The sequence below is a fragment of the Macaca thibetana genome, chromosome 18 (assembly GCF_024542745.1).
Source record: "Macaca thibetana thibetana isolate TM-01 chromosome 18, ASM2454274v1, whole genome shotgun sequence".
In the NCBI taxonomy this organism is placed as follows: domain Eukaryota; kingdom Metazoa; phylum Chordata; class Mammalia; order Primates; family Cercopithecidae; genus Macaca; species Macaca thibetana.
In genome coordinates this window covers 16496109-16523140 of record NC_065595.1, presented here as the reverse complement: position 1 = coordinate 16523140, position 27032 = coordinate 16496109, and the positions used below count along the sequence as shown (strand labels likewise).

At 38.1% G+C, this 27032-nt stretch overlaps 1 protein-coding gene across 1 annotated transcript; it reads left to right on the top strand.

The window, feature by feature from the left end:
* Positions 1–371: 371 nt before the first annotated feature.
* On the top strand, positions 372–11378 carry SERPINB13 (serpin family B member 13). Its single transcript, XM_050767322.1, has 8 exons — positions 372–768; positions 2291–2474; positions 3315–3401; positions 5969–6097; positions 6476–6593; positions 7991–8133; positions 8665–8820; positions 10295–11378. The coding sequence occupies exons 2-8, from the start codon at positions 2310–2312 to the stop codon at positions 10697–10699; spliced, it is 1203 nt and encodes a 400-aa protein (XP_050623279.1). The 5' UTR covers positions 372–768; positions 2291–2309; the 3' UTR covers positions 10700–11378.
* Positions 11379–27032: the final 15654 nt, after the last annotated feature.

Below are 27032 nucleotides of genomic sequence, written 5' to 3'. Positions count from 1 at the left end.
GTGTTAATTCTTTCTAAACCTTACTCAATTTGCAAGATTCTCAGTGCTCATTAAAAAGCAAATCAATTAAATGTGCCTTTGAGTTTACTTAAAGAGTAGCAATTAAAATATTTTGAAAAAAGTAAATTGTGAGTATGGAGATTGGAACACACGTGACCCATATGCCCTTCGAGCCTGTGTATCTAAGAGGTGTTCTTCTAGGCAGAAGGAAGAGCTAAGACGCCCTTCTAGGAGCTGCTGCCCAGCAACGATGGCAAATCTCCAAGCCCTTTACTGAAGATTAAAGCTGAGACTAATCCAAGCACAGTTTCTTTTAACGAACTGGTAGGGCCAGTACAAATGCTGCAGGGTTGACAGGAAAAACTGGAATCTGGGGGTGTAATTTCCTATTGAGGTTTTTTTGGTAGTGTTGTTTTCCTGAAATCAGTGAGGGTATTGAGGGCTTATGAATTATTAGCGTTAGAGACAGTAGCTGGTACATAATAGACTTGATAAATGTTTATTGAATGAATTAAAATGAGATATTTTATAATTAATGGATGGAATAATTGAGAATAAGAATAGGTGTGTGTGCGTGTGTGTGCGCGTGAACTCTTGCTTGTATGTGGCTGCCTACCCGAAATTTTCTTGTTCCTTTTTCTTGTTCTTTTCTAGCAAGATAGTTTTCTTTCATTTTCTTCCTGGCATCTGGCACTCCTAAACAATACAACTGCAAAAATAACTCTGTTACAGAGAATGACTTGTCAGGACACAGCTCTGTCCATCGTGGTAAGTAAAGTATGCGTTTAATGTATGTCTTCATCAGGCTATATACCTTTGGTTCCCAGCGTTGGTTGTACGCTGTAATCACCTGGGGTGATAAAAATTCTGATGTCTGGTTTCCACCCGAGAGATGCTGACTCAGTTCGTCTGGGGTGGGGCTTGAGCATAGATTTTTTTTAAAGTTCCAAGGAGATTTTAAGGTGCACTCAAGGTGGAAAACCACCACTGAAGCAGATGTGGAGAACTATAAATTAAGAATCCCAGCTACTTAATTGACATATGCTTCCTAGTTCCTTGCCCAGCCACCACTGTCTCTCCAAAAACCCGAGGTAAGTTCTTATTTTGGCTCCAATTTAAGACCTCTGTATTTTGAGAACGATGATGTTTGTTGTTTGAAAGGATTACTTGTATTGTGCATGGACTTTCTGGAGGTAGTTTTATTTCATTCAGTTCCTACATGGCCATGACAATGTATCATCTTTGACAGTAAATGAATCCATTTTCTTTATTAGTTAACCTGTAAAGAATCCCTGCAGGGAAACCCGAGGTTGAAATGGAAGCTTTGATATGGATGTGGGATGCCTTAGCAGGGATGGGCCCTTGAGGGCAAAAGGCCCCAAAGTATGTGGGCTTTAAAAAACTTTAGTTTTCGTTAATCTTATTTTTGTTTTAGGATTTCTCCTAAAGCCTTTACTTCCTAGTTATAAAGTAGCTGATAATAAAGCAAACATAAAAACAGTTCTACCTATTTATTTTTGGCAAACATTAATTGCTCTTTAAAAGTTATTTTTGTGAAATGACAAAAGTAATGCAAGCTCATGTACAAGCCTAAAACAATACAGAACAGTGTAAAACAAGAAAACTCTTTCATCTCCACCTAATAATTCATGACCAGAGATTGTGGTTTCTGCTTCAGAAAAATTCAGCCCAGAGTCAAGTTTTTACGCAGTTAGGGAAAGGGGTTTAAGAGATTTAATCAATCCTGTCCCTCTCTGGGCTGAATTTTGAATCCATTGAGAAATAGTATCAGATAAGGATTCAAGTCTTGGCTTTATTATTGCTAAGGTTGGATCAGAGAGCGCTGCTTGAACTTGAGGGCCGTGGAGATTCTTGTGCCTACCCCCCTGCCTTATCATGGGCCCCACATCTGGACAAACTGGTGTTGCCTGGACAAGGGCTGGGTCTACCTGGGGAAGCTTTCGTGAAGAGGAGGTTGTGGGGAGGCAGAGGCAGGCAGGTTCAGACAGAGAACAAGAGAATAAAGTCATTAACACATGAACCCTGCCCCCCGGGGTAATGAGAACTGAACACCACCAGAGGATGGAAGACTGCAGTGGATTGATGGATGTCTCCCGGCAAGAGAAGGCCAAGAGAGGATGTGAGAAGCAGGCAGCAGCGACCTTTCACCAAGAGGGTGGAAATCCCTGTATTCTGTATCAATGCAAGAAGAGGAATGGAAGCAGGAAGGGTTCCCCTGACACAGAGTAATTCAAATGTTCAGTTTTGATTGTTGTTCTTGCTGTTCTAGATATCGCTAAATCATCATCATGGATTCACTCGGCGCCATCAGCACTCGATTTGGGTTTGATCTTTTCAAAGAGCTGAAGAAAACAAATGATGGCAACATCTTCTTTTCCCCTGTGGGCCTCTTGACTGCCATTGGCATGCTCCTCCTGGGGACCCGAGGAGCCACCGCTTCCCAGTTGGAGGAGGTTGGGCGCAGTCGGGGGGCTTCCGTGTTTTCCACACACAAATTCATTCTGGGGGTTGTTCAGCCCTCTTGCATTATCTTAAAAATATGCTCGTGGTGGACCAGGAAACAAAGACTTTCAAGACGGGGAGCAATTTCAGGTCTATCAGGAAAGCCCTCTTCCCTTTCCAAATACCGTTTCCCCACCTGCTCCCAGAAACTTGAATTGTTTTGAGTAGGGACTGGTTGAGTGACCTCGTCTAAAGCCATTGCACTCATAATTAAGACAGAGCATGAAAAGCACTTATGGAAAAAGTGACATAATCCCTACAAGGGTAAAAATGACACATCCAAGATGAACACAGGAACACATAAGCCAATACAAGCTCCTTAGAAAAAAACCAGAGGTATTTTTAGTAGAGACGGGGTTTCACCATGTTGGCCAGGCTAGTTTCGAACTCCTGACCTCAGGTGATCTACACGCCTTGGCCTCCCAAAGTGCTGGGATTACAGGCATGAGCTTAGCTGGGTGTGGTGGCAGGTGCTTATAATCCCAGCTGCTCGGGAGGCTGAGGCAGAAGAATCACTTGAACCCAGGGGACAGAGGTTTCAGTGAGCCAAGATCATGCCATTTCACTCCAGCCTGGGCAAAAGTGTGAAACTCCGTCACAAAAAAAAAAAAGAAAGAAAGAAAGAAAGAAAATCAGAGGTAAACACAGACCTTTTCATGATTTTGCAAGGGGAGAAGGACACCTCATATACCACCGAGGTTTCTTTCACAAGCGTCCACTCTCCCCCGACTGATTCTGTGTGAGGTTTTCTCTTCTCTGAGCACCACAGTAATATTTTCTATCTCTTCCAGGTATTTCACTCTGAAAAAGGCACGAAGAGCTCAAGAACAAAGGCTGAAGACAACGAGGTGGTGAGAATAAAGGCTGAAGGAAAAGAGGTGGGGAGATGTGTTTTACAAACTTCAATAGAGTTGCATTTTAGGCGTGGGCTCTCTGGGGAAAAGGGCTGAGACAGGCATGAAAGCAATATTATTTCTTTATTATTAACCAATAATAATCACGGTAGACAAATAATGTTGTAAGGATTATACAGTAGTAATAACCCCTTAGTATTGAGAAGAGACCTTAGTTGTAATGGACAACACTGCTATGATAGAACTGGTAAGGCTAATAGACTGAAAAGTTCCCATAGCAGAGTGGATGGGTTTTGGAGTTAAACAGACTGAGGTTCAAGTCCTGGCTCAGTCACTTAAGAGGGATGCTACTTTGGGCAAGTTATTTATCTTCTTTCAGCCTCTGTAAAGTGTCCAGTAGGGGCATCTGGTAACTGAGCCAGCGGTGGTGGCAGTGGTAGCAGTAGGTGATATTATTACTAAACTCCACTCATATTTTTAACCCCATGCTGATATTGTATTTAAAAAGTTAGTACAGGCCCAATGACTTCCTGAGGTCTTTTCCAGCTCCAGTGTTCCTGTATTCCCCACCCAAAGGAGAGTCTACTCAAACAGGGGAAAGGAATAAGCCCATTAGGTCAGGGCTAGGATCAGATGTTAGCAGTCTCAGGAAGGGCACAGCTGCTCTGACAGTAGTCATAGTGCAATTCCAGACCCTCCTAAAACCATGGCTCAGATCACCCAGCAATATGAGCTGCTCATTTCACAACCCCAAAAGGCTAGGTCATGTGGGTGGCTCAGTTGCACCTGTAGAGAGTCAGGCTTCCCTTCAGGGTTTGTGCAACCAAGTTGGGTCACGTGGCCACTGCAATGTCCCCTCAATTGAGGAGTGCAGTTGTCTTCAGAGCACATTCTTTCTCAGCCATGATAGCCCATGTAGAACCTTTGTGCAAGTTAGAAAACAGCTCATTCTTTGCCATAGCTGCTCTACTCCTATGTAAAGGGCTGGATGACTCGGAACCGAATTTCAGCTTTGTGTAAGGCACAGCTTACATATACATGCTGTCTAGCAGCTTTGCCCATTCCCCAAAATTTTCCTGGGAGCCACAGAGGTATGAAGAGAATAGAATTACTGACTGAAAGGATATTAGGACTGGAATACATCTTAAAGGTCATCTACTCCAATCTCCTCATTTAATAATTTGTCCAGAGACTGGCTTACCAGGTACGCATTTGATTATTACATAAATTCAGAGTATTCTCAATCTTGCTTTGAAAAAATGCTGGTAAAATCTCAAGACATATATACAAAAGGTATAAGGAAAAATGCAATAAACACCCTTTAACTCCTCTTTTCAGTGTATGAAATAAACCATTATCAAATCGCTGATGCCCCTTAGGCTGATGTATAATACCTTCCTTGAGCACACCCCCATCCTGTCCTGAGAGAGGAAGTCCCACTATTGTGCATTAGGTGTTCATGATTCTCACGTATTTATTATTTCATTACATACCATATATTTTTGTCATTATTCTTTGGAACTTGGTTATTTTGGGCTTAGCATTGTGTTTATAAGATTCATCTATTTTAAGTGGATACTTATAGCCCTATTTGATTCATTTTTATAGCTATTTCCTCATTTATTCTGTTGATGGGACAGGTCTTCCTTCCTTCCTTCCTTCCTTCCTTCCTTCCTTCCTTCCTTCCTTCCTTCCTTCCTTCCTTCCTTCCTTCCTTCTACAAACAATGCAAAAATGGCCCTTCTAATACAAGCCTCCTAATTTGCCTGGGTGAGAGTTTATCTAGTTCCCAGCTATCCAGCATGGTAGCCACTCAAGTGGCTATTGAACACTTGAAATAGATCTAGTTTGAATTGAGATGTGCTACAGGTGTAAAATGCATATTGTATTTCAAGAACTTAGTATGAGAAAAGAATACAAAATATTAATTTTAATGTATTATTTTTGCTGAAATATATATTATATATAAATATACAATTAATGTTGATTGCATTGACATGTTGAAATAATGGCATTCCAGATATGTTGTTAAGGTAACATAGAATATGAAACCTTCAACCAGAAAGCTGATGGGTCCTACACAAAATATCCAGAAAACATTTTTTTTCCCCTGGAGACAAGGATAAATCTCACTTCAGCCCAATGTGGAGTGACTCATACCATTAGGAGTCACTCTTCTTATTCACTCTGGAAAAAAATTTCCAAACTTCAATAGATAAGAATTGTCCAGGGAAATCATTTACTTTCCTTGATGCTTAGAATCTTGTGAGGAGCTAAAAACAAGCTTATTTAACATTTAGTGAGCACTTTTATTTGAGACCAAATAAACCCACAACTTGGGTTATAAAAGCAAGATCTGTGATGTTGGGCTGGCAGAGAAGGCTTCTCTCTGGAGCTCAGATTGGTCATAACTTACATTATCATATGACTTGTGTAAAGGCCACCTGGTATCCAGGGGCCACATCAAACACAGAGATCACCCTTGAGGCTGACAAACTGGGGGAGAGACCCAGCAGCCGCATCCTCTTAGGGGAGAATCTAGGCTTGCTTTTGCCAAGATAACCTGTTGAGATTTTGTTTTAATTTTCAAGATTGAGAAGACAGAAGCAATACATCAACAATTCCAAAAGTTTTTGACTGAAATAAGCAAACTCACTAATGATTATGAACTGAACATAGCCAACAGGCTGTTTGGAGAAAAAACATACCTCTTCCTTCAAGTAAGTTTGCTGTGCTTACCATATCTGTGAGTGGTATTCTGGAATGGCCAAGGGGCTCTAGTAGGACTGTGGGTCCTGAAGTCGGGCTGCCTGGCTCTGGTCACATCCCTGCGGTGCTTTTCCATCCTGATCTACAGATATTCAGAACTGCAGGGAGCTTCTTTATAGTCCTGGCAATCTGAGCCTGATTTTTGCCTCATCCCCAGATAAGCTGCATAAAAATGTGCATGCAGGTACTCAATGTGAGATGCCCAGGACCTTACAATTTCTCTTACTGTATTAGTCATCCCAATGTATACATAAATTTATTTAGAGATGTTGGCAATTGATAAATTGACTTTTTAACCTCTTTTTATTCCTTCCTTGTTTCTCCTAAAGAAATACTTAGATTATGTTCAAAAATATTATCATGCATCTCTGGAACCTGTTGATTTTGTAAACGCAGCAGATGAAAGTCGAAAGAAGATTAATTCCTGGGTTGAAAGCAAAACAAATGGTAGAGTATGGGTGGGTCATTCATTGCAAAAAAACCAGAAACAAACAAACAAACAGACAAAAAACACTTCTTGACAATCTGCTGTGAGTGAAGCCCTGGACTTGTCACTGCGTGAGGTGCCATATAATGCACAAGCTTTGGGAAGGGACTTGAGACAGGTTTTGCAGGGTTGGAAGGGCAAGCCTGGGCCTAGGAGGTAGGGAGGGCACTGCAGATGGTGGAGCAATTTCTGCAAATGTGGAGAGGCCAAGGGGAGCCAGCGGGGGAACTGCATGAAGCCAAATGCATGGAAACGCTTGCTGGAGAACTGTTTACACATAGCCATGGATCACAATATCTTGGGGGTCCCGAAAATGGGATGATGCCTGTATGCCTGTCTTGGGTTTACATTCTTTCCTTTATATCAGAGCCTTTCTTCCTGAGTTTTTCTCTGTCTGTGTTAAGTGAGAAACACACAGCTCTCCCATCAAGACTTGTTCCCATCCACAGCTGGGGCCACCTGGTCTTCATCTTCACTTAAGCATTGTGCAGGGATAATGACAAACGACAGCCCCCCCCGCCCCCCACAGCAGAGGATTTGACAAGTTTCTTATCCCATTCTTCCTTTCTCATCCCCTAGTATGAGAAATCCACAGAGAAATGTTAATGTGGAAATTCACCTTGGGGAGCAATAGTTGATACTTTAGTGTTAGAGTTTCAGATTCCATTTTTATACCAATTATCAGAGACACCTTTGTTACTTAGAATGTGTTTTTTTCCCCCTCATCCTTGGCCTGAAGAAAGGAAATAAGAAAAGCAGAAAAAATAGGATCTTTCAAAAAGTTGGTTGAACAGTATTTTTTAGTATTTATTGTGGGATGGGCTGAACTCAGACAAAAATATCAACTCCTTCTCCAATATAATAAGTAATCCCTCAATCTCAGGCGGTAACTATATTAAATGGTAAGCATAATAGCTAACACAGAGTGCTTATTATGTGTGTGAGATGGTGTTCCAAGAGCTTTACATGTGTTGAATCATTTGCTCCTTTCAACAACCCTATGAGGCAGATTTTATTCCTATTTTACAGATGTAGAAACTGAGGCACAGAGAGTTTAAATAACTTGCCCAAGATTCCTCAGCCGATAAGAGGCAAACTGGATGCTAACAGAGGCATCTGACCCCAGAGTCCGGACTCTTAACCATGAACCTCAATTTATCCAGTGGGATAAATAGGCGATGGGCAAAATGAGAACCTCCTTGCCGATTCTGCCAGCGAACCCTTAGTCAGCAAGGCCCTCAGGTGCTGACCTGGCTGGTTTTTAATGATCAGTCAAGTCCATCTGCATCATATGTGTCATGCATATTACTTGTCATTTGGAAGATGGGCCAACCTTTTTCTGTTTCTTCATTTACAGAAACAATCAAGGACTTGTTCCCAGATGGCTCTATTAGTAGCTCTACCAAGCTGGTGCTGGTGAACACAGTTTATTTTAAAGGGCAATGGGACAGGGAGTTTAAGAAAGAAAATACTAAGGAAGAGAAATTTTGGATGAATAAGGTATGCTCCTTAATTTTTTTTTGTGATGTGCTTACACATGGAATATAAAATCTAAAGTCACGGCTAGGTGCGGTGGCTGACGCCTGTAATTCCAGCACTTTGGGAGGCCAAGGTGGGTGGATCACGAGGTCAAGGGATTGAGACTATCCTTGCCAACATGATGAAACTCCGTATCTACTAAAAATAAAAAAATTAGCTGGGTGTGGTGGTGCGCTCCGGTAGTTCCAGCTACTTGAGAGGCTGAGGCAGGACAATCACTTGAACCCGGGAGGCGGAGGTTGCAGTGAGCCAAGATCGCACCACTGCACTCCAGCCTGGTAACAGAGTGAGACTCCATCCCTCACCCCGCTAAAAAAGTCCAAAGTCATATTTGAGCAAATGCATACTGGTAGATAGTAAATGCTCATTCTGAGACTCTGATATTGGGCTTTATTTTAGATTGAGTTAGTTATTTTGATGAACTAACTTGGTTGCCTTAAAGCCTTTGGTCTTATGTCCTTTGATATTGTGTGCTCTGTTAATTTGTTGCAGAGCACAAGTAAATCTGTGCAGATGATGACACAGAGCCATTCCTTTAGCTTCACTTTCCTGGAGGACTTGCAGGCCAAAATTCTAGGGATTCCATATAAAAACAATGACCTAAGCATGTTTGTGCTTCTGCCCAACGACATCGATGGTCTGGAGAAGGTAAACGCTTACATCTCCTTATTCTTGCTTTCATTTCCTGAGGTTTTCTGTCTCAGGGCTTCTGAGTAGGAGCTGGTGGCCAGCAGTGTCAAATAGAAAGTGTTTCTCACTCTCCAACAGCTATAGATGGATGTCTACTGGGGAGCATTAAATAGTACGAGTCAGGTTTATTGAGAAAAACCAATCCAAGAATGTTTGGGATGAACTGAAATGAATAAGATTATATGGGAGTCATAAAGATCATCCACCATTCTGAGAAATGGTTGATATCTACGGACCCCTTTCCTGGAAAAAAAAATTCACATATGCTTATATACAACCAATTCTGCGCACTGTACAGTAGGCTCTTGGAGCTTTTGAATTTCTTTCATACACTCTTAGTCTTGGAGCATTTGAATTTCTTTCTTACACCCTTACACCATTGATTTACTCTCACCCATTTTGTGGTTAAAAAATTATGTGGCTAGTGTCCTGTATTTTGAAAATCAGGAGAGCTTTGTTTCAAATCCCTGTTTCTCTAGTGGCTTTCTGACCCTTGAAGCTTCTTAACTTCCTTGAACTTCAATACTTGCCCATCTCTAAAGAGGGCTCCATGGTGCTTAATGTGTAGCAGTGTTGGAATGATTATAGAATTGTAGACTAGAAGGGGTCTAAGACATAGAAAGCACTCGACAAATGATAACTGCTATCTTCTTAAACTATCAGATGCTGTGCTACTTCTGTGAAATATTGCTAGTAGCATTTTAAGTTGGAAAATATTTTGGGACAGCAAAATGGCAGTATGTCTCAGAGCTGTAAGAGTATTTATATTCTGATTCAAAAACCCCAGTTGTGGGAATTACCCTAAAGAAATAATGCAGAAGAAAAAAATTGCCTTTCTGGGTCAACTCAGTTATTTCGGTATTAAATACACTGGAATGCCTGGTTTGAAATTCATCATAATTATTATTTTTGTATCCTTAGTAACTGTCAAATCTATCACAATGCCTGATACAGACTAAATGTTTGTAAAGTGAATGAATAGCTAAATATTGGGAAAAATTTGTCAACTTCATAAGAATATTATCTAACTGTTTGAAGATAGGGGAGATATGTAATATTGTGAAAAAGTTTACTTTTTATCAAATAAAATGGACATTCACTGTGATTGCAACTATGTAAATATATATGCATTCAAAGACTAGGGGAGGTAGTTAAAATGAAATATATACTAGGTTGATAAAAGAAGAAATGACTTATTTTTAATCTTTAAAAACGTATTCAATGCTACGGTATTTCCACATACAAACAGATAATTTACATAAAGAAATATAAGACGACCGCCTGCAGTATAAAGACAATAATCTAGTGAAATAAAATTTCCACTTTTAATATGACTAAAATTAATAACTTCTGACTGACACAAATTAGTGTTACACTGTTTTAGATTTTTATTCATAATCATACCATTCTACTCTTCTTTTTTTGAAAATAGATAATAGATAAAATAAGTCCTGAGAAATTGGTAGAGTGGACTAATCCAGGGCATATGGAAGAAAGAAGGGTAAATCTGCACTTGCCCCGGTTTGAGGTGGAGGACAGTTACGACCTTGAGGCGGTCCTGGCTGCCATGGGGATAGGCGATGCCTTCAGTGAGCACAAAGCTGACTACTCGGGAATGTCCTCACTCTCTGGGTTGCACGCCCAGAAGTTCCTGCACAGTTCCTTTGTGGCGGTAACTGAAGAAGGCACCGAGGCTGCAGCTGCCACCGGCATAGGCTTTACTGTCACATCCGCCCCAGGTCATGAAAATGTTCACTGCAATCATCCCTTCCTGTTCTTCATCAGGCACAATGAATCCAACAGCATCCTCTTCTTTGGAAGATTTTCTTCTCCTTAAGATGATCGTTGCCATGGCATTGCTGCTTTTAGCAAAAAACAACCACCAGTGTTATTCATAGGATTATGAAAGTCGTCCATTCTTTTAAATGTTGTCTCACTTGCATTTCCAGTCTTGGCCACCAAATCAATGATTTAATGACCCCAATAGTGTACGTGTTTGTAACCATCCTTGAAAGTGAAATGTCCTTTTCTTTGTGCCATGCATAAGGTGAGTCAAACCAAACCTCATTAATAATCTCCCCTTGGTTTCTTTTGAAAGGAAATCGGTATCTTGCAGTTTTGTGCACTAAAGGAGACAAAGTCTCTCAAGTAACGAGTATGAACTAGTAATTTTGGGGAGGTCTCTTTAATTCTAGTATTTTGACATGTTATAATACACAAGTAAAATAAAACAATAGTTTACTCGGCTCATGTTATTATTCTCCAACAGATATTGTGCCAAATTGCACATAGGAAAGAAAATTTAGGAATACAGTAGCAAAACATAAATTAAAACTCAAATGCCGGGACAACGTAAAACAACATACCAGATGGAGAGGATGCCCGTATTTTCATCTTCCATTCTAACATTATCCATTGTTAGATGCATAAGCATTTTGATATTGTGTAATAAATGTGGTATTTGAGAAGATAAATGAGGTAGTTGATCAGTATTCCTCCTCTATCATCTTTTTAGACTTTATAAAGTAAATATTTGGAATAACTTTTAGAAGAGTTTCCTTTCTTTTTCTCCATTTACATTTTTCTGGTTATTTTTTGAGTGAGGTAGGAGTATTACTGAATGATATTTTCTGAAGATGCTTTATGAAAAGCTCTGAATCTATTCTTTTTTTTTTTTTTTTTGAGACGGAGTCTCGCTCTGTCTCCCAGACTGGGGTGCAGTGGCGCGATCTCCACTCACTGCGAGCTCGGCCTCCTGGGTTCACGCCTCTGAATCTATTCTTAATGCTCTTAATTATTGGCTTGTTTCACTTTTTTCCTCCAGTTTTTAACAAGGTCACATAACTGGCTTATTTTTTAACAGCTTTGTCAAACTACAATTTACATGCCATAAAATGTACACACTATAAGTTTATAATTCGTTGACTTTTAGTAAATTTCTAGAGTTATGCATCACCACAATCCAGTTTTAGAATATTTCCATGACCCTGAGAAGTTTTCTCATGCTTATTAATATTCCCAATCCTAGGCACCACTGAGTTGCTTTCTGTCTTTATAAGTTTTTCTTTCTACATCTTATGTAAATGGAATCATACTACACGTAGTATTTTGTGTCTGGCGTCTTGCACTCAGCATGATGTTCTTGAGATTTATCTGTTGTAGTATGTGTTGATACTTAATTTTTTTTTATTGCTGAACAGTATTCCATTGCATGGAAAAGACCTAGTTTATTTATAGATTCACCGGTTGAGGGGCATATGGATTGTTCCTACTTCTTGGCTCTTAGGAATAATGTTGCTCTGAACATGTAAATAAAAATATTTGTGTTCACATATGTTTTTAGGAGAGAAATTGCTGGGCCATATGACAAATCAATAGCTTTGTAAGAAACTGTCAAACTGTTTTCCAATGTGACATTTTACATTCCTGCCAGCAACGTTTAAAACTAGCGTCTTCAAATCCTCACCAACATCCAGGATTGTGTCTTTATGATTATAGCCATTTTTGTAGGTACAAAGTGGCATCTCATGGTGGTTTTAATTTGCATTTCCATAATATCTAATTAGGTTGAGCATTTTTTTATGTGCTTATTGGCCATTCGTTTGACTTTGTTTGGTGAAATGTATACAAATCATTTGCTCATTTTTAATTTGGGTTGTCTGTCTTGGCTGCTCATTTTATTGAGTTAAAAGAGTTCTTAATAAATGCTGGCTTACAAGTCCTTAATTTATCAAATATATGATACATGGACAGTTCCTCATAGTCTGTGGTTTCTTTTAATTTTGTTATTAGTCTTTTTAGAACATACATAATAATTTTTAAAAGATATAATTTAATACCATAAAATCTGCATATTTAAATTACAATTCATTGGTTTTAGTGTATTCACAGAGTTGTGTAGACACCTCCACTATCGAATTTTAGAACATTTATAACACACCGAAAGAAATACTATACTCATTAACAATCACTCCCCATTTCTCTCTTCCCCAGCTCATAGAAATTAATATTCTATTGTCTGTGTCTATGAACTTGCCCATTCTGGACATTTCATATAAATGGCATCATATAATATGTGGCCTTTTGTAACATGATTCTTTCACTTTGCTTAACAATTTTAAGTTACATTCAATTTGTAGTATGAATCAATACTTCATTCTATTTTTGGCTAAGTAACATTCCACTGTATGAATACGTTAGACTTTGTTTATTCATTCATTAGTTAACAAACATTTGTATTTGACTTTTTGGCTCTTATGAATAATGTTACTGTGAACATTTTGTATGGAACAAGTTTTTGTGTGTATATATATCTTCATTTCTTTTGGGTACATACATAGGAATGGATTTGCTGGGTCATATATTACTAGTACCTTTGTCTTTATCGTTTTGAGGAAATACTAAATTGTTTTCCAAATCAGCTGTACCGTATTACAATACCACAGCAATGTATGAGGGTTCCAATTCTCCACATCTTAGCTAATACCTATACTAGTCTTTTTAGATTTTTGCTATCCTTGTGAATGTGAATTAGTATCTCAATAGTTTTGTGGGATCTTTCATAGGGTGATTGGAGTTCAGCTTATCATTAATATCATTTTTTTTTTGAGACGGGTCTTGCTCTGTCGCCAGGCTGGAGGGCAGTGGTGTGACCTTGGCTCACTGCAACCTCTGACTCGTTGGTTCAAGCGATTCTCCTGCCTCAGCCTCCTGAGTAGCTGGGATTACAGGCATGCACCACCACACCCAGCTAATTTTTGTATTTTTATTTTTATTTTTAGCATAGGTTGGGTTTCACCATGTTGGCCAGGATGGTCTCGATCTCCTGACCTGGTGATCCTCCCACCTTGGCCTCCCAAAGTGTTGGGATTACAGGTGTGAGCCACTGCGCCCAGCCCATTAATATCTTTTAAGATTCAACCTTTTGATATCAAATCTGAGAATATTTCCCTAATGATTAGTCATGTTGAGCATTTTTAAATGTATCTGTTGGCCATTTTGTATGTCTTCTTTAGAGAAATGTCTATACAGGTTCCTTGCCTGCTTTTAAAATTGGGATTTTTGTTTTCTTATTATTGTTTATTTTTATATTTTGGATAATAACTTTTTTCCTTCAACTTTTATTTTAAGTTCAGGGGTACATGTGCAGGATGTGCAGGTTTGTTACATAGGTAAAGCATGTGCCATGGTGGTTTACCACACAGATCATCCTATAACCTAGATACTGAGCCCAGCATCCATTACCTATTCTTTCTCCCTGTTAGAAGTGAGAACATGTGGTATTTGGTTTTCTGTTCCTGCATTAGTTTTCTGAGGATAACAGCTTCCAGATACATCCAGGTCCCTGCAAAGGCATGATCTTGTTGTTCCTTTTAATGGCTGCATAATATTCTGAGGCATATATGTACCACATTTTCTTTATCCAGTTTATCATTGATGGATATTTAGGTTGGTTTCATGTCTTTGCTATTGTGAATAATGCAGCAATGAACATACATGTTCATGTATCTTTATAATGGAATGATTTATATTTCTTTGGGTATATTCCCAGTAATGGGATTGCTGGGTCAAATAGTATTTCTGCCTCTAGGTCTTTGAGGAATTGCCACACTGTCTTGCACAATGGTTGAACTAATTTACACTCCTTCCAACAGTGTAAAAGTGTTCCTTTTTCTCCACAACTTTGCCAACATCTGTTGTTTTTTGACCTTTAAATAATAGCCATTCTGACTGGCATGAGATGGTATCTCACTGTGGTTTTGATTTAAATTTCTCTAATGACCAGTGATGATGAGCTTTCTTTCATGTTTGTTGGCTGCCTGTATGTCTTCTTTTGAGAAGTGTCTGTTCATGTCCTTTGCCCACTTTTTAATGGGGTTGTTCTTTTTCTTGTAAATTTGTTTAAGTTCTGTGTAGGCTGTGGATATTAGACCTTTGTCAGATCGATAGATTGTAAAAATTTTCTCCCATTCTGTAGGCTGTCTGTCTGTAGGCTCTGATGATAGTTTCTTCTAACCTGTAATTAGATATATGACTTGCAAATATTTTCTCCCAATCCAGAGGTTGTCTCTTCACACTCACAACCATTTCTCAAAAAGATGTTTCTTTCTGCATTGAATTGTCTTTGTATCTTTATTAAAAATCAGTTGACAATAAATACAAGGATTTTTCTTATTAAGCTTATGCCTAGGTATTTTGATTTTTTTTTTTTTGCTGTCATGAAAATACGTTTCATTTTCCAATTTTTTGTTTGTATATATAAAGGTCATTAATTGTTGTAATTGTAGTTTTATAAGCTATTATCTTATAAAATTATTTTATTGCTTGTGTAGTGTTTTCATCAATTATTTTGTGTTTTCCAGATATTTAATTATATCACACTATGTCAGATATAGCATACATAATTTTCAAATTGATTTTTATCTCTTCCCTTCTATTTCTAAGGCTCTACTTTCTTCCTCTTCTCTGATTGCATGGCTAATACCTCTAATAATATGGTAAATAGTAGTAAAGATAGTGGGCCTTCTTGTCTATATTCTGCATTAATGGTTCTCATATTTCCCCATTAAATTAAAAAAATATGCTGGCTGTCAGGTTGTATATATAAATGTTCTCTTTAGTTCTGAAAGTATCCATGAACTCATGATACATGTGTTTTTTAACATTAATGGGAATTGATTTTTTAAAAAATGCCTATTGTGCATCTAAATAAATGATCATATATTCTCTTTGTCTCATTAATATTTATATTTGTTTTTTTGAGTCCATTTAAAATTCTATTCAACTTCTGACTATTTTGAGTATTCAGTTTACATTGGCATTAATTTGGAAAGTCCCTTTCCAGATAATTTCATCTAAAATTGTACCTATATTTTGTAAACTTCCTATTTGTTTGTTGGTTTTTCCCCAGGCTTTTCTGACATTTTTTATTCTAAAGACTTATAATTAATATTATAGAACTTTCCAACAATGAATTGTTTCTAAAAGCAGAGATTGTATGCACCTATGTGGCCATTGTTCATTTTTGTAATGTATTTTTTTGGTAATCAGTTTGTTTGATTTTTTTTTATCTCCATCTCTTCTTTGAAAGGGTTTAAGATGGCAAAATTTTTAAATTTATCTTTTTTAAGAGAACACGTGAACATTATTTTCTAGTTTATATCATTCAATTTTTTTATCCTAAAATGATTGTGAGTTGTCACTGTCGATTTTCAGAAAATGAAATTCTCCAGTTTGTTTCCATTGAGGATAGTACAAAGTCTAAGCCATGGCCCTAAGAAAATCCCCAAGAAGTTCCCAAACTATTTTGAGTAATAAAACTAACTTGAAGCCATCAGTTCTCATTTTTCATGTTTCAACTGAGTACTCTTGTTAAAATCTCAGAGGTCAGTAGAGGAATACTCTAAGGTAGGAAGAGAGACTTTATTCTTTTTTTCTTCCTTTTCTTTTCTTTTTTTTTTTTTGAGACAGGGTCTTGCTCTGTTGCCCAGGCTGGAGTGCAGTGGCATGATCTTGGCTCACTGCAGCCTCAACTTCCCAGGCTTAAGCGATCCTCCTGCCTCAGCCTCTTAAGAAGCTGGTACTACAAGTGTGCAAGCAGGCAAGACTTAACTCTGGCAGTGGGGCTCAGACATCAGAGCAAATTGAGGACTAGCTAAAACAGGGAAGAGTTGGAAGCACCTCTCCGTAAGACATGCCCATCAGCGTGCCATATCAGTTTACCCTTGCCATGGCTATATCCAGAAGTTATCACCCCTTTCCATAGCAACAACCTGACAATCCAGAAGTTACCACCCTTTTTCTAGAAACTTCTGCATAATCCACCTGTTAATTTGCAAATAACTAGAAGTGGATGTAGAATGACTGCAGAACTGCCTCTGAGCTGCTACTCTGGGTACACTGCCTATGAGGTAGCCCTGCTCCACGAGCAGCAGTACCTCTGCTGCTGCTGTACACTGCCACTTGAAGAAAATTTGCTGACACTACTGGCTCATCCTTGAATTCCTTCCTGGGTGAAGTCAAGAACCCTCCCAGGGTAAGCCCTAATTATGGGGCTCACCTTCCCTGCACTACTTCTAGAATATATCTACATGTACTTATAGAAAAATATATAATTTTGTGTTCTTTAATTTTTATATGTATCTTTTCTTCTGCATTTTGCTTAAGTTATTTGAATCTCTATTTCAAATTTCACCACATTGGCAAATAGAAATTTAGCTTAATTTTTGTATGGCATTTCCTCATAGAATGGACAAATAAACCTACAAGTACCTTAATGTGTTCCTTGTAGTGTGAAATAAAATAGGTCTATCCTTTGAATCATGTAAAGTTAACTAAAGAATGAATTGTATATTATGGTTAATTCCAGCACTTTGTTGATCATTTTTATTATTAAGCTTTTAGCTGCTTGTGGGCTAAACATTTGTAATTTACTGAAAGCTGTTTGCAAGGTGAGTACTGAGCGCCTTATCTAGGTCTGTTACCAGCGCAACCACTTGATACCACAGTAGCACCGTTTATGATTTCCAGCACCTAGAGTTTAGTCTCACACAGCATTTTTCACTAAAAGGAATGAGGATTTTTTGAAAGATAGCTCTTCCATGTACTGGGCAGGAAAAAATTAGAAGGGATTTGTAATCTGATGTTGTTGTAAGAAAAATTGGTGATGCTAAAAGGATGAAGGAGCCAGGTTAGGAGGTTCTCATGGCCAAATTGTGACAATCTGGTCATGTTTAATTTTGGCAAAATATCTACAGTTAGTTGAAACTGGTTGCATCTTTAGAGATTGTATATTTATTATTGGTGTGAAGGTAGACTGGTGCAGTCATTGTGGAAAATAGTATGGAGAGAAATTAAAAATAGTACTACCATAAGACGCGGGTATCCCTTTTCTGAGTTAGTACCCAAAGGAAATAAAGTTACCATCTTGTAAAGATATCTGCACTTCCACGTTCTTTGTAGCATTTTTCACAATAGCCAAGATATGGGCACAACTGAAGTGTTCATCTGTGGATGAGTGAAGATATGATGATATCTATCCATCCATCTATGAAGATTCTCCTTTCTCATGGCTGCCATTAATAAAGAAGGAGGTCCTGGCATTTGCCATAACATGGGTGAAGCTGGAGGACATTATGCTAAGTGAAATGTCATACACAAAAAGTACTGTATGATCTCACTTGCATATGTAATATAAAAAAGTTAAATACATAGAGAAAGAGAGTAAAATGGTAACTATCAGGGATTGGGGAGATGAAGGGAGAAGGAGAGAATAGAGAGCTATAGGTCAAAGGATCCAAAGTTGAAGATATGTAGGATCAACAAGTCTAGAGCTCTAATGTACAAGACAAGGATGATGGTTAATAATAATGTATTATATATGAGATTTTTGTGAAAAATAGTAGATTTTAGGTGCTCTTGCCACACATACAAAAAGGATAACTATATGAGATGATGGATATATGTTAATTTATTTCACTAGAGCAAACATTTCACTATGTACATGTATATCAAACATCAGGTTGTATACAGAGATATAAAATAAAAAATAAAAAAAGATTGTGTGTTTGAAATGATATTCAAAAGAGGACATTTAAACAAAAAGGAGCTAAAATAATAAAGCATCAATACAAACTGTTTTAAGGGAATTTAAAAAGTGGGGAAGTATTAATTTTCATGGGCATTTTGTTGAGTGACATTATCTCTGATGCTCAAGAACTGGAGAATGAAGCTCAAAGCTGGAACAAAGAGGCTTTAAGTACCCTACATTCATAAAACCCCTGAGTATTGTGACCAGACACCTCAGGCTTAGGATGAAAAGGCTAAACCGGCTCTTCTGCTTCCAACTGGTTAGGTGGCCACCCCCTTCTCAGTCTATTAAAAAAGGCAGGAATGAAGCAGTGGAGGTGATTCATCTGAGTTGTGAGTAATAAGCCTTTAGCAAGTGCAGTGAATGAAAATGCAGTAAAGATGGGCCAACAGGTAAACAGATAGAGCAGGAGTGTTACTAACCACAAGGTACAATTCAGAGCCTTCATCAGTGCTTCCCCCACCAGCTACAGATATGGGGTCCTTCATTCCACAGTCCCTTGACCGAATATTCAAGGTCTCTTTCTTTGGGTTTACAAGTGTCCACAATGGAGCTGGGCATGTCCATAAGTGGTAAAAGGAGGATATCAGGAAACAGTCAGGTGATATAGTTGAGCAGTATTCTATCTGGCAAACAGCAGAGGAACACCTGTTTAAACCCTCTCTTGGTGCCACTTGGCAGTAATCTGGTAAGGTTGCTAATCAGTTCCAAAGGACCTCGACTGGTCACATGGCTCAGTCTTGGCCAATCACTGTCCCTGTTCAGCCACAGTAGTCTGTCTAAGGGATGAGAATGTGGCCTTGGACTTCATATAAACATGATGGGACTGAAGCCCCCTTTCCTTGGGGTTACTAGATGACATAAATTAATCTAGGTATTTTCTGAAGTCATATACTGTTCTTCTCATGGTGCAGGAAGCTTTCCCTTATACAGTAGAAGAAGTTGAGACCAATACTGAGAAACAGTGCCAAGGGATGAATCTCATCTTCCCCACCCACTGAGACACACACACATGCATGCGCACGTGCACATGCGCGTGCGCACACACACCCACAGAAAACCTGACCCACCCTGTTTCACAGTTCTACCAGCCAGCAAATGTCTGTAGTTGATTAAACTAGTTAAAGCTGGGCTTCAATTCTGGGTACCTGAAGAAGCCTGAGGACTACACAGCATCTTTAGATGAAAACTTATTAATAGCAGCCAGGTTGGAATCTGTTTCTGGGGGATGGCTGGAGTCCTAGTTATTTTGGGGAATTGACTGAAAAGATTTTCACTTGTTTTATATATGGGGGATGGGTGCCAGTGGCACAGCTACTATATTTTTAGAGAATATAAATTTTGCCTTATAGTTTGCCTAGATAGAAAACCATCTGTTACAGGGAGAATAAGAAAAGTAAATCTCAGAGTTAAACCTTAAATTTTTTTTTTTCAATTTTGGTAATAGTTTTGAAATGAATCTCTTGCTTCTTGTTTACATCTCAGAGATGGTTTATGAACTGTATAATTCACATCTACTTCAAGGTAGGTTGGTAATATTTCAGTGGGGACATTATTGTAATTGATCAAATCCTATGGATAAGAATTTTTTTTAATAAACAGAAACTCATCAGAATGAGCTCTGAGCATTCTTTTTTGCAAGACAATTTAGGGCAATGTTGTGTTGGCTTCTATGGTGATAATCACATTTACAGAAGTATTTGGGTCAAATATAAATCACTGCCCATGTTACATTCTTTGGAAGCGATCAGCTTCTGAGGAAAGATGGAGTGGCTGGTGTTGTGGAACATGTGGAATATGCATGACAGGTCCGATGGGGAAATGCTTCCAAATGCGGACTCTGGAATCAGATTACCTGAATTTGATTTCTAGCTCCACTACCACTTAATAATGTGACTTTGAGCAAGCCATAAGACCATCTCTATCATAATTTATTCATCTGTAAAATGGGGAGATCACCCAATAAAATAATGCCTTATAGGGTTGTTTTTGAGATTAAATAAGATTGTCTATACGAAGCGCTTAAGAAAATGCCTGGCACTTAAAAAATTCTCATTAAATGTTAGCTGCTGCTTCCTTTTCCTTCTTCTTTTCATCGTCATCCTCCTCCTTCCTCTATAATTGTTTATAGTAATTGAATGCAGTGATTCTATCAGTTTGTGTCCCAGCAGGAAAGAGATGATGTATTTAACTAGGTTTTTAAAAGAGAATGTTCTTTATGTAAATTTTTATTTGGAGTCATTTTAGATTTACAGAAAAGTTGCAAAGACAGTAGAGTGAGTTTTCATATGCCAGTCACTCAGTTTCAGTTTCTGCTAATTATTGTAGTGCATTTATCAAGTATAAACCAATATTGGCACATCACTGTGGCAAGCAGAATTATAAGATGGCCCTTAAGAGTCGATGGCCCTTAAGAGTCCAGGCCCCTGGTCTATGCACACATTCTACTAGTTATTCGATCAAATGATCCTGTGGCTGTTGCTGTGAAGGTATTTTGGAGAAGTAATTAAGGTCCCAATCAGTTGACCTTAAGATAGATAAGTTATTAGAGTGGACCTGACCCAATCCTATGAGCCCTTTAAATCTTGGTGAAGAGGTGAGAGTCAGGGAAGTCAGGGAGATGCAAAGCCTGAGAGGGTTTTGACAAGAGTGACATTCTCATGCTAACTTTGAAGATGAGGGTGCCGCTGGCAAGAGGAGCAGCCTCTAGCTGCTAAGAGTCGCCGTGCTGACAGCCAACCAGGAAATGGGGAGCTCATTCCTGCAATAGCAAAAAAATGAATATGGGGAGCAACTCAGATGAGCTTGGCAGTGTATTCTTCTTCAGAGCCTCCAGGAAGGACACAGCCTGGTTGATAGCCTAATTTCAGGTTTGTAAGACACTGAACAGAGAACTCCATCATGCTGTGCCCAGATATCTGATGAGCTAATCAATGCACACAGCTATGCAGGTGTGAGTTAATAAATTTGTTGTAATTTGTTATGCAGTAATAAAAAACTAATAAAATTTCTATTAGGTAAACTCCAGACTTGATTTAAATTTTACCATTTTAAAAACTCAGTATTGTTTTCCTGTTGTAAGATACAGGACAGGGTATAACAATGCATTTAGTTGTCTTGTCTTAGTCTCTTCTGATTCCTGGATCAATGACAATTTCTCATGCTTTCCTTGTTTTTCATGACCTTGGTAGTTTTGAGGGACACTGGGCAGGTGTTTTGTATTTTGGGCTTGTCTGATTTATTTTCTCATGATTAGAGAAGGGTTATGGGTTTTTGGAAAGGATATCACAGAGGTGAAATGCCTTTTTATTTTATCATATGAGGGGGTCCCTGATATCTACATGACATCACTGGGGTGTTAACCTAGATTACTTGGTTAAGGTAGAGTTTGCCAGGTTTTTCCAATGTAAAGTTTCTATTTCCCTTTCCATACTATATATTATTTGAAAACAAGTCATGAAGCTCAGTCCACCTTCTTAGGGGAGGGCTTAAGTTCCACTTTCTGAAGGGGAGAATACCTGTATTATTTGGTATTTTTCTGTAAGGAAAAATTCAGGAGTATGTAAAAATATTAATAATCAACATTGTTAAGATGTAATTTATGTAAAAGAAAATGTACCCATTAAAGCCTATGATTTGATGAGTTTTGACAAATGAATACAGGAATGAAAACGCCACAGTGACTAAGATACAGAGCAGCATCCTCCACGTTCACTTGTTCTGCTTCCCGGGGAACCGCCCATGCAGCCTTGGCCCAGCAACCTCTAGTCTGCTTTTCATCGCTGCAGAGCAGATTTGCCATTTCCAGGTTTGTGTGTTTTCTGTTTTTTAACAGAGACAGCATCTTATTCTGTCACCCAACTTGAAGCTCAGTGGTGCAATCACAGCTCACTGTAACCTCAAACTCTTGGGCTCAAGCAATCCTCCTGCCTCAGCCTCCCGAAGTGCTGGGATTACAGCCACATGCCATCACACCGAGCCAATTTTCAGGTTTTATACAAAGGGAATGATATAGTATGTAGCTCTTTGTGTTTGACTTCTTTTGCTCAGTGATATGTTTTTGACATGCATCAATGTTTTGGGGATGTCAGCAGATTGTTACTTTCTATTGGCAAGCAGTATTCCATTATGTGGAAAAGGATATTTTGTATATTCATCGGTGGGCATTTCTGTTGTTGCCAGTGTTTGGCTATTGTGAATAACTACTATGAAAATTTGTGGGCGCAAGTTTTGTGTGGGCTCATGTTTTCATTTCTTTTGGGTAGATACTTACAGTGAAATTGCTGGGTCATATGATAAGTGTAAGCTTGAATCTATAAGACACTGCCAAAGTGTTCTCCAAAGAGGTTCTATCATTTTATATTCCTATCAGCAATGCACAAGCAGTCCAGCAGCTTTGTATCCTCTCTAATATTTAGTGTGGTCAGCCTTCTTTGTTATAGCCATTCTACTGGCTATAATTTAAATAGCATCTCATGTGGTTTTAATTTTTACATTTCTTTTATGACTAATTATGTGAAGTATCTTTTCTTATGCTTATTGGCCATACGCATATCTTATTTTGTGAAATGTCTGTTCAAATCTTCGCCCATTTTAAAATTACTTTGCTGATTTTCTTATTGACTTGTAATTGTTTTTTAATGTATTCTAAATACAAATCCTGTGTGAGATCCAGAGATTGCATCTTGAAAATATTGTTGAAGACCGGTTTTAATTTTCCATGAAGTTTCATTCTTTAACTTTTTATTTTATGTTTTCTACTTTTCTCTGTCTTAAGAAATATTTGCCAAGTTTAATTTTGCTGAGACTTTTATCCTTTTTTTCTAGAGGTTTTATAGTTTTAACTTTCATATTCAGGCCTATGAGTTATTTTGAGTTAATTTTTGTAAATAAGTGTTGGTATTAACTGTTTCTTATACAGGTATTCCATTGTTTTAGGGTCATTTGTTGAAAAGACTCCTTATTCTAATGAAGTAATTACCCTGGACACTTGGTGACATGTAAATATACAGGCTGTATCTGAATTCTTTGTTTTTCAACTAATGTACGTCTATCATTATATCGATACCACACCATCCCTGATAATAGTCCTTGTCCTGAAATTTAATTTGTCTGATATGAATGTAACTACTGAAGATTTCATATATTAGTGTTGGCACGGTATTTCTTTTTGCATGTTTGATTTTTATCTTAGAGGTGCCATTACATTTAAAGTGAATTTTCACATAGACATCATATATTTGGATGCTATAGTCACATCACGAAGATAGGATAGATTCCCCCACCCGCCTAAAATTGGTTGAATGTTGTGGCTGCTGATGCTACACATGCACCAGGAGGGTATGAAGAGATTTATTACTCATGTAATGAGGCCTTCTGGGGAGAGCAGAGAAGATTCCCAACAAGGCTTGAGAGAGTCAGGAGGGTCAACTGGCTTTGGCTTTTATTGTGGTTGGGGGCTGGGGCTGGGGTGAGGGTTTCTGTGATGGTCAGGGCTTACTTGGTTTGAACTTCCCATGGGTACCAAGGGAGGAGCCCCGGGGCTTTCTGCCCAAGCAGATGTGGATCAGAGGGAGAGAGAGAAGGTGGGGTTTGATGCTGTCAGCAGTCAGCCATCAAAAGTGGAGCCAGACTCCATTACATTGGATTTTGCTTTGTAATGTAGTCTGATAGTATCTGTCTTTCAAATAGAGTATCCAACAACATTTACGGTAATTATCATTGAGCTTGGGCTTGAATTTACCATATGGTCATTTATTTTTTGCTTGTCTCATCTGTTCATTGTTACCCTCTTCTTCTCTTCCTGACTTCTTTCTGACTATTTTTAGTATTCTATTTCATCTCCATTCTTGGCCTACTTGTGGCTGCTTTACAGGTCATAATATTCACATTTAACTTATTAAAGGCTACCTTCAAATAATATTATTCAACTTAATTTTTAATGTGACAACCTTACCACAGTGTACTTCCATTTCACCCGCCCATCCTTTGTGCTATGGTAGTCATTGATTTTATTTCTACATTTCTTATGGCCCCTGTAATACCTTTCTATTCCTTTTGCTTCAATTAGTCAACTATATTTTAAAATTGAGCAAAATATCTTTTATATTTATCCACGCATTACCATTTTGTCATTCTTCATTCTTTTGAAGTTTCTATTTCATACAATTTTCCTACTGCCTAAAGAAGTCTTGGGGGAGGCCAGGCATGGTGGCTAATGCCTGTAATCCCAGCACTTTGGGAGACTGTGGATCACGAGGTCAGGAGTTCAAGACCAGCCTGGTCAAGATGATGAAATCCTGTCTTTACTAAAAATACGAAAAACAAAAACAAAAACAAAAACAAAAACAAAACAAAACAAAAAAACAAATTAACGAGGTACAGTGGCAAGTGCCTGTAATCCCAGCTACTTGGGAGGCTGGGACAGGAGAATCTCTTGAACCCAGCAGCAGAAGTTTCAGTAAGCCGAGATCGCACCACTAAACTCCAGCCTGGGTAACAGAGTGAGACTCTGTCTCAAAAAAAAAAAAAAAAAGTCTTGGGGGAGTTCCAACAACTCTTTCACTGGAAGTACAGAGGTGACCTGACCCCTCAGCATAGATATGGTGCACCCATAGGGACATACAGTTGAAATTATATTATGTTACCTTTTGAGACTCTGAATTTCTCAATAGAAAGATGTAACAAAGCAAGCATGATTTTTAAACCTGTGCTGTTCAATAGGGTAGCCCCCAGCCATATGTGGCTACATTCATTTAAATTAATTAAAATTTGAAAATTTAGTTTTTGTATTAGTTATCTATTGGTGCATTTAAAATACCCCAAAATATAGCAGCTGAAAATGATAAACATTTCTGATCTCACATTTCCTGGGGGTCAGGAATCTCCCAGAGCTTAAGTGGGTGTGTGCCCTTTTTACCCGTTCTTTGTTTTGTGGCGTGCATGTGGTGTGAGCCTGGTGTTTTGTCTAGAGGAAACATGGGGCACAAAGTAAGCCCACCCCACAAGGAACTGTGTTGAAAATTTTCAAAAAAAGGATTCAAGGGAGACTATGGAGTGCTACGACACCAGGAAAATTTAGAACTGTGTGTAAGATAGACTGGTCAGCATTAGAGGTAGGTTGGCCATTAGAAGGAAGCGTGGACCGGTCCCTTGTTTCAAAGGTATGGCACAAGGTAACCTGTAAGCCAGGGAACTCAGACCAGCTTGTTTTAGATCCCCCGCCCCCCAACACGTGGTGGTTGAGAGAACAGCAGCAGAAGCCTCTGGCAGAGGCAAAGAGAGAGAGAAGAGACGGAGAGGAAGAGACAGACAAAGAGGGAGTCAAGGAGAGACAGAAAGAGGCAGAGAGAGAGAGGAAGAGACAAAGGCAAAAGGAAAGTCAGAGACAAAGTCAAAGAGAGAAAGAAAGAAAGAGAGATATATACAAGTAGTTAAAAAAAAAGTGTACCCTATTCCTTTAAAAGCCAAGGTAAATTTAAAACCTATAATTGATAATGGAAGGTATTTTCCGTAACTCTATAACACTCCAAAATACCACTATGTTGTCAGTGTAAACAAGGGCGTAACCCGGAAAGCACTGAGGCCTTCCTATCAAAAAAAAAAAAAAAAAAAAAAAATCCTTAACCCAGTAACCCAAGGATGGCCCAAAGGCATTCATTCATTCAATCTGTAGCGGCAACTGCTTTGCTAACAACGACAACAAAAAAAAAAAGTAAAAAAATAATAATAATAACTTTTAGAGGAAACCTCATTGTGAGTACAACTCACCAGTTCAGAAGTATCCTAAGGAAAAAAAAAAGGGAGGGGGGCGGAATTTATATAAAAAGAGTGTTATATGGTATTTCTTGTCCTGAAATAAATTAACTGGTTGTTTAAAGAAATGTTTGTAATAAGTCTGAAAGTGAAGGCATGTCAAAAAAAAAAATTGCCTGTAAAAGTCGTGAAAGAAAAAAAAAATTATAAAAAAAGTGTGTTAAAAAAAGAATTTATGCAAAAATGTTGTATAATTTAAAAGTAGGCCTCCTGAATGTAAAACTATTGGGGGAAAAAAAAACAGTTTATGTGTAAGGTGTATAAGAAAAGCAAAATATATCTTTGGTAAAAGGATTATAAGGAGGCATAAGAATGCACATTTTAACCTGCATTAAAAAGTTAAAAATTATTGTTTTGAAGGTTTAAGCAAGTTTTAAAATGTTAATTGTAAAGAACATTCTGTGTGTAAACATATTAGCTAAAGTTAAAGAAGTATCATCCAGTTTTTCTGTGAACTGGACATTAAAGTAAAAGCATAACAGGTTTTTCTTAAAGCACCAGCCTGCGCTTTCGCAAAAATTATAAAAGATTAAAAAGAGTCTATAAAATCTTACCTTATGGTCAAACATTAAAAATTAAATAAATATGCCTACAAGGTTTTATTAAAATTAGGTTTAACATTAATAACACACTAATATAAAGATAAAATTTAGCTTATCTGGTATAAAAATCATACGAGAAGCATTGTTAAATGTAAAATAGTATTGGCTTTCTTTGGTTTAAAAACTAATAAAAATAGGTGCTAAAGGAAATTTCTCAGTAAAAA

Coding starts and splice junctions, on each gene's coding strand:
- SERPINB13 (XM_050767322.1), top strand. CDS start 2,310: ATGGATTCACTCGGCGCCATCAGCACTCGATTTGGGTTTGATCTTTTC. Junction 2,475..3,314: donor CCGCTTCCCAGTTGGAGGAG/GTTGGGCGCAGT, acceptor TATCTCTTCCAG/GTATTTCACTCTGAAAAAGG. Junction 6,098..6,475: donor AAACATACCTCTTCCTTCAA/GTAAGTTTGCTG, acceptor TTTCTCCTAAAG/AAATACTTAGATTATGTTCA.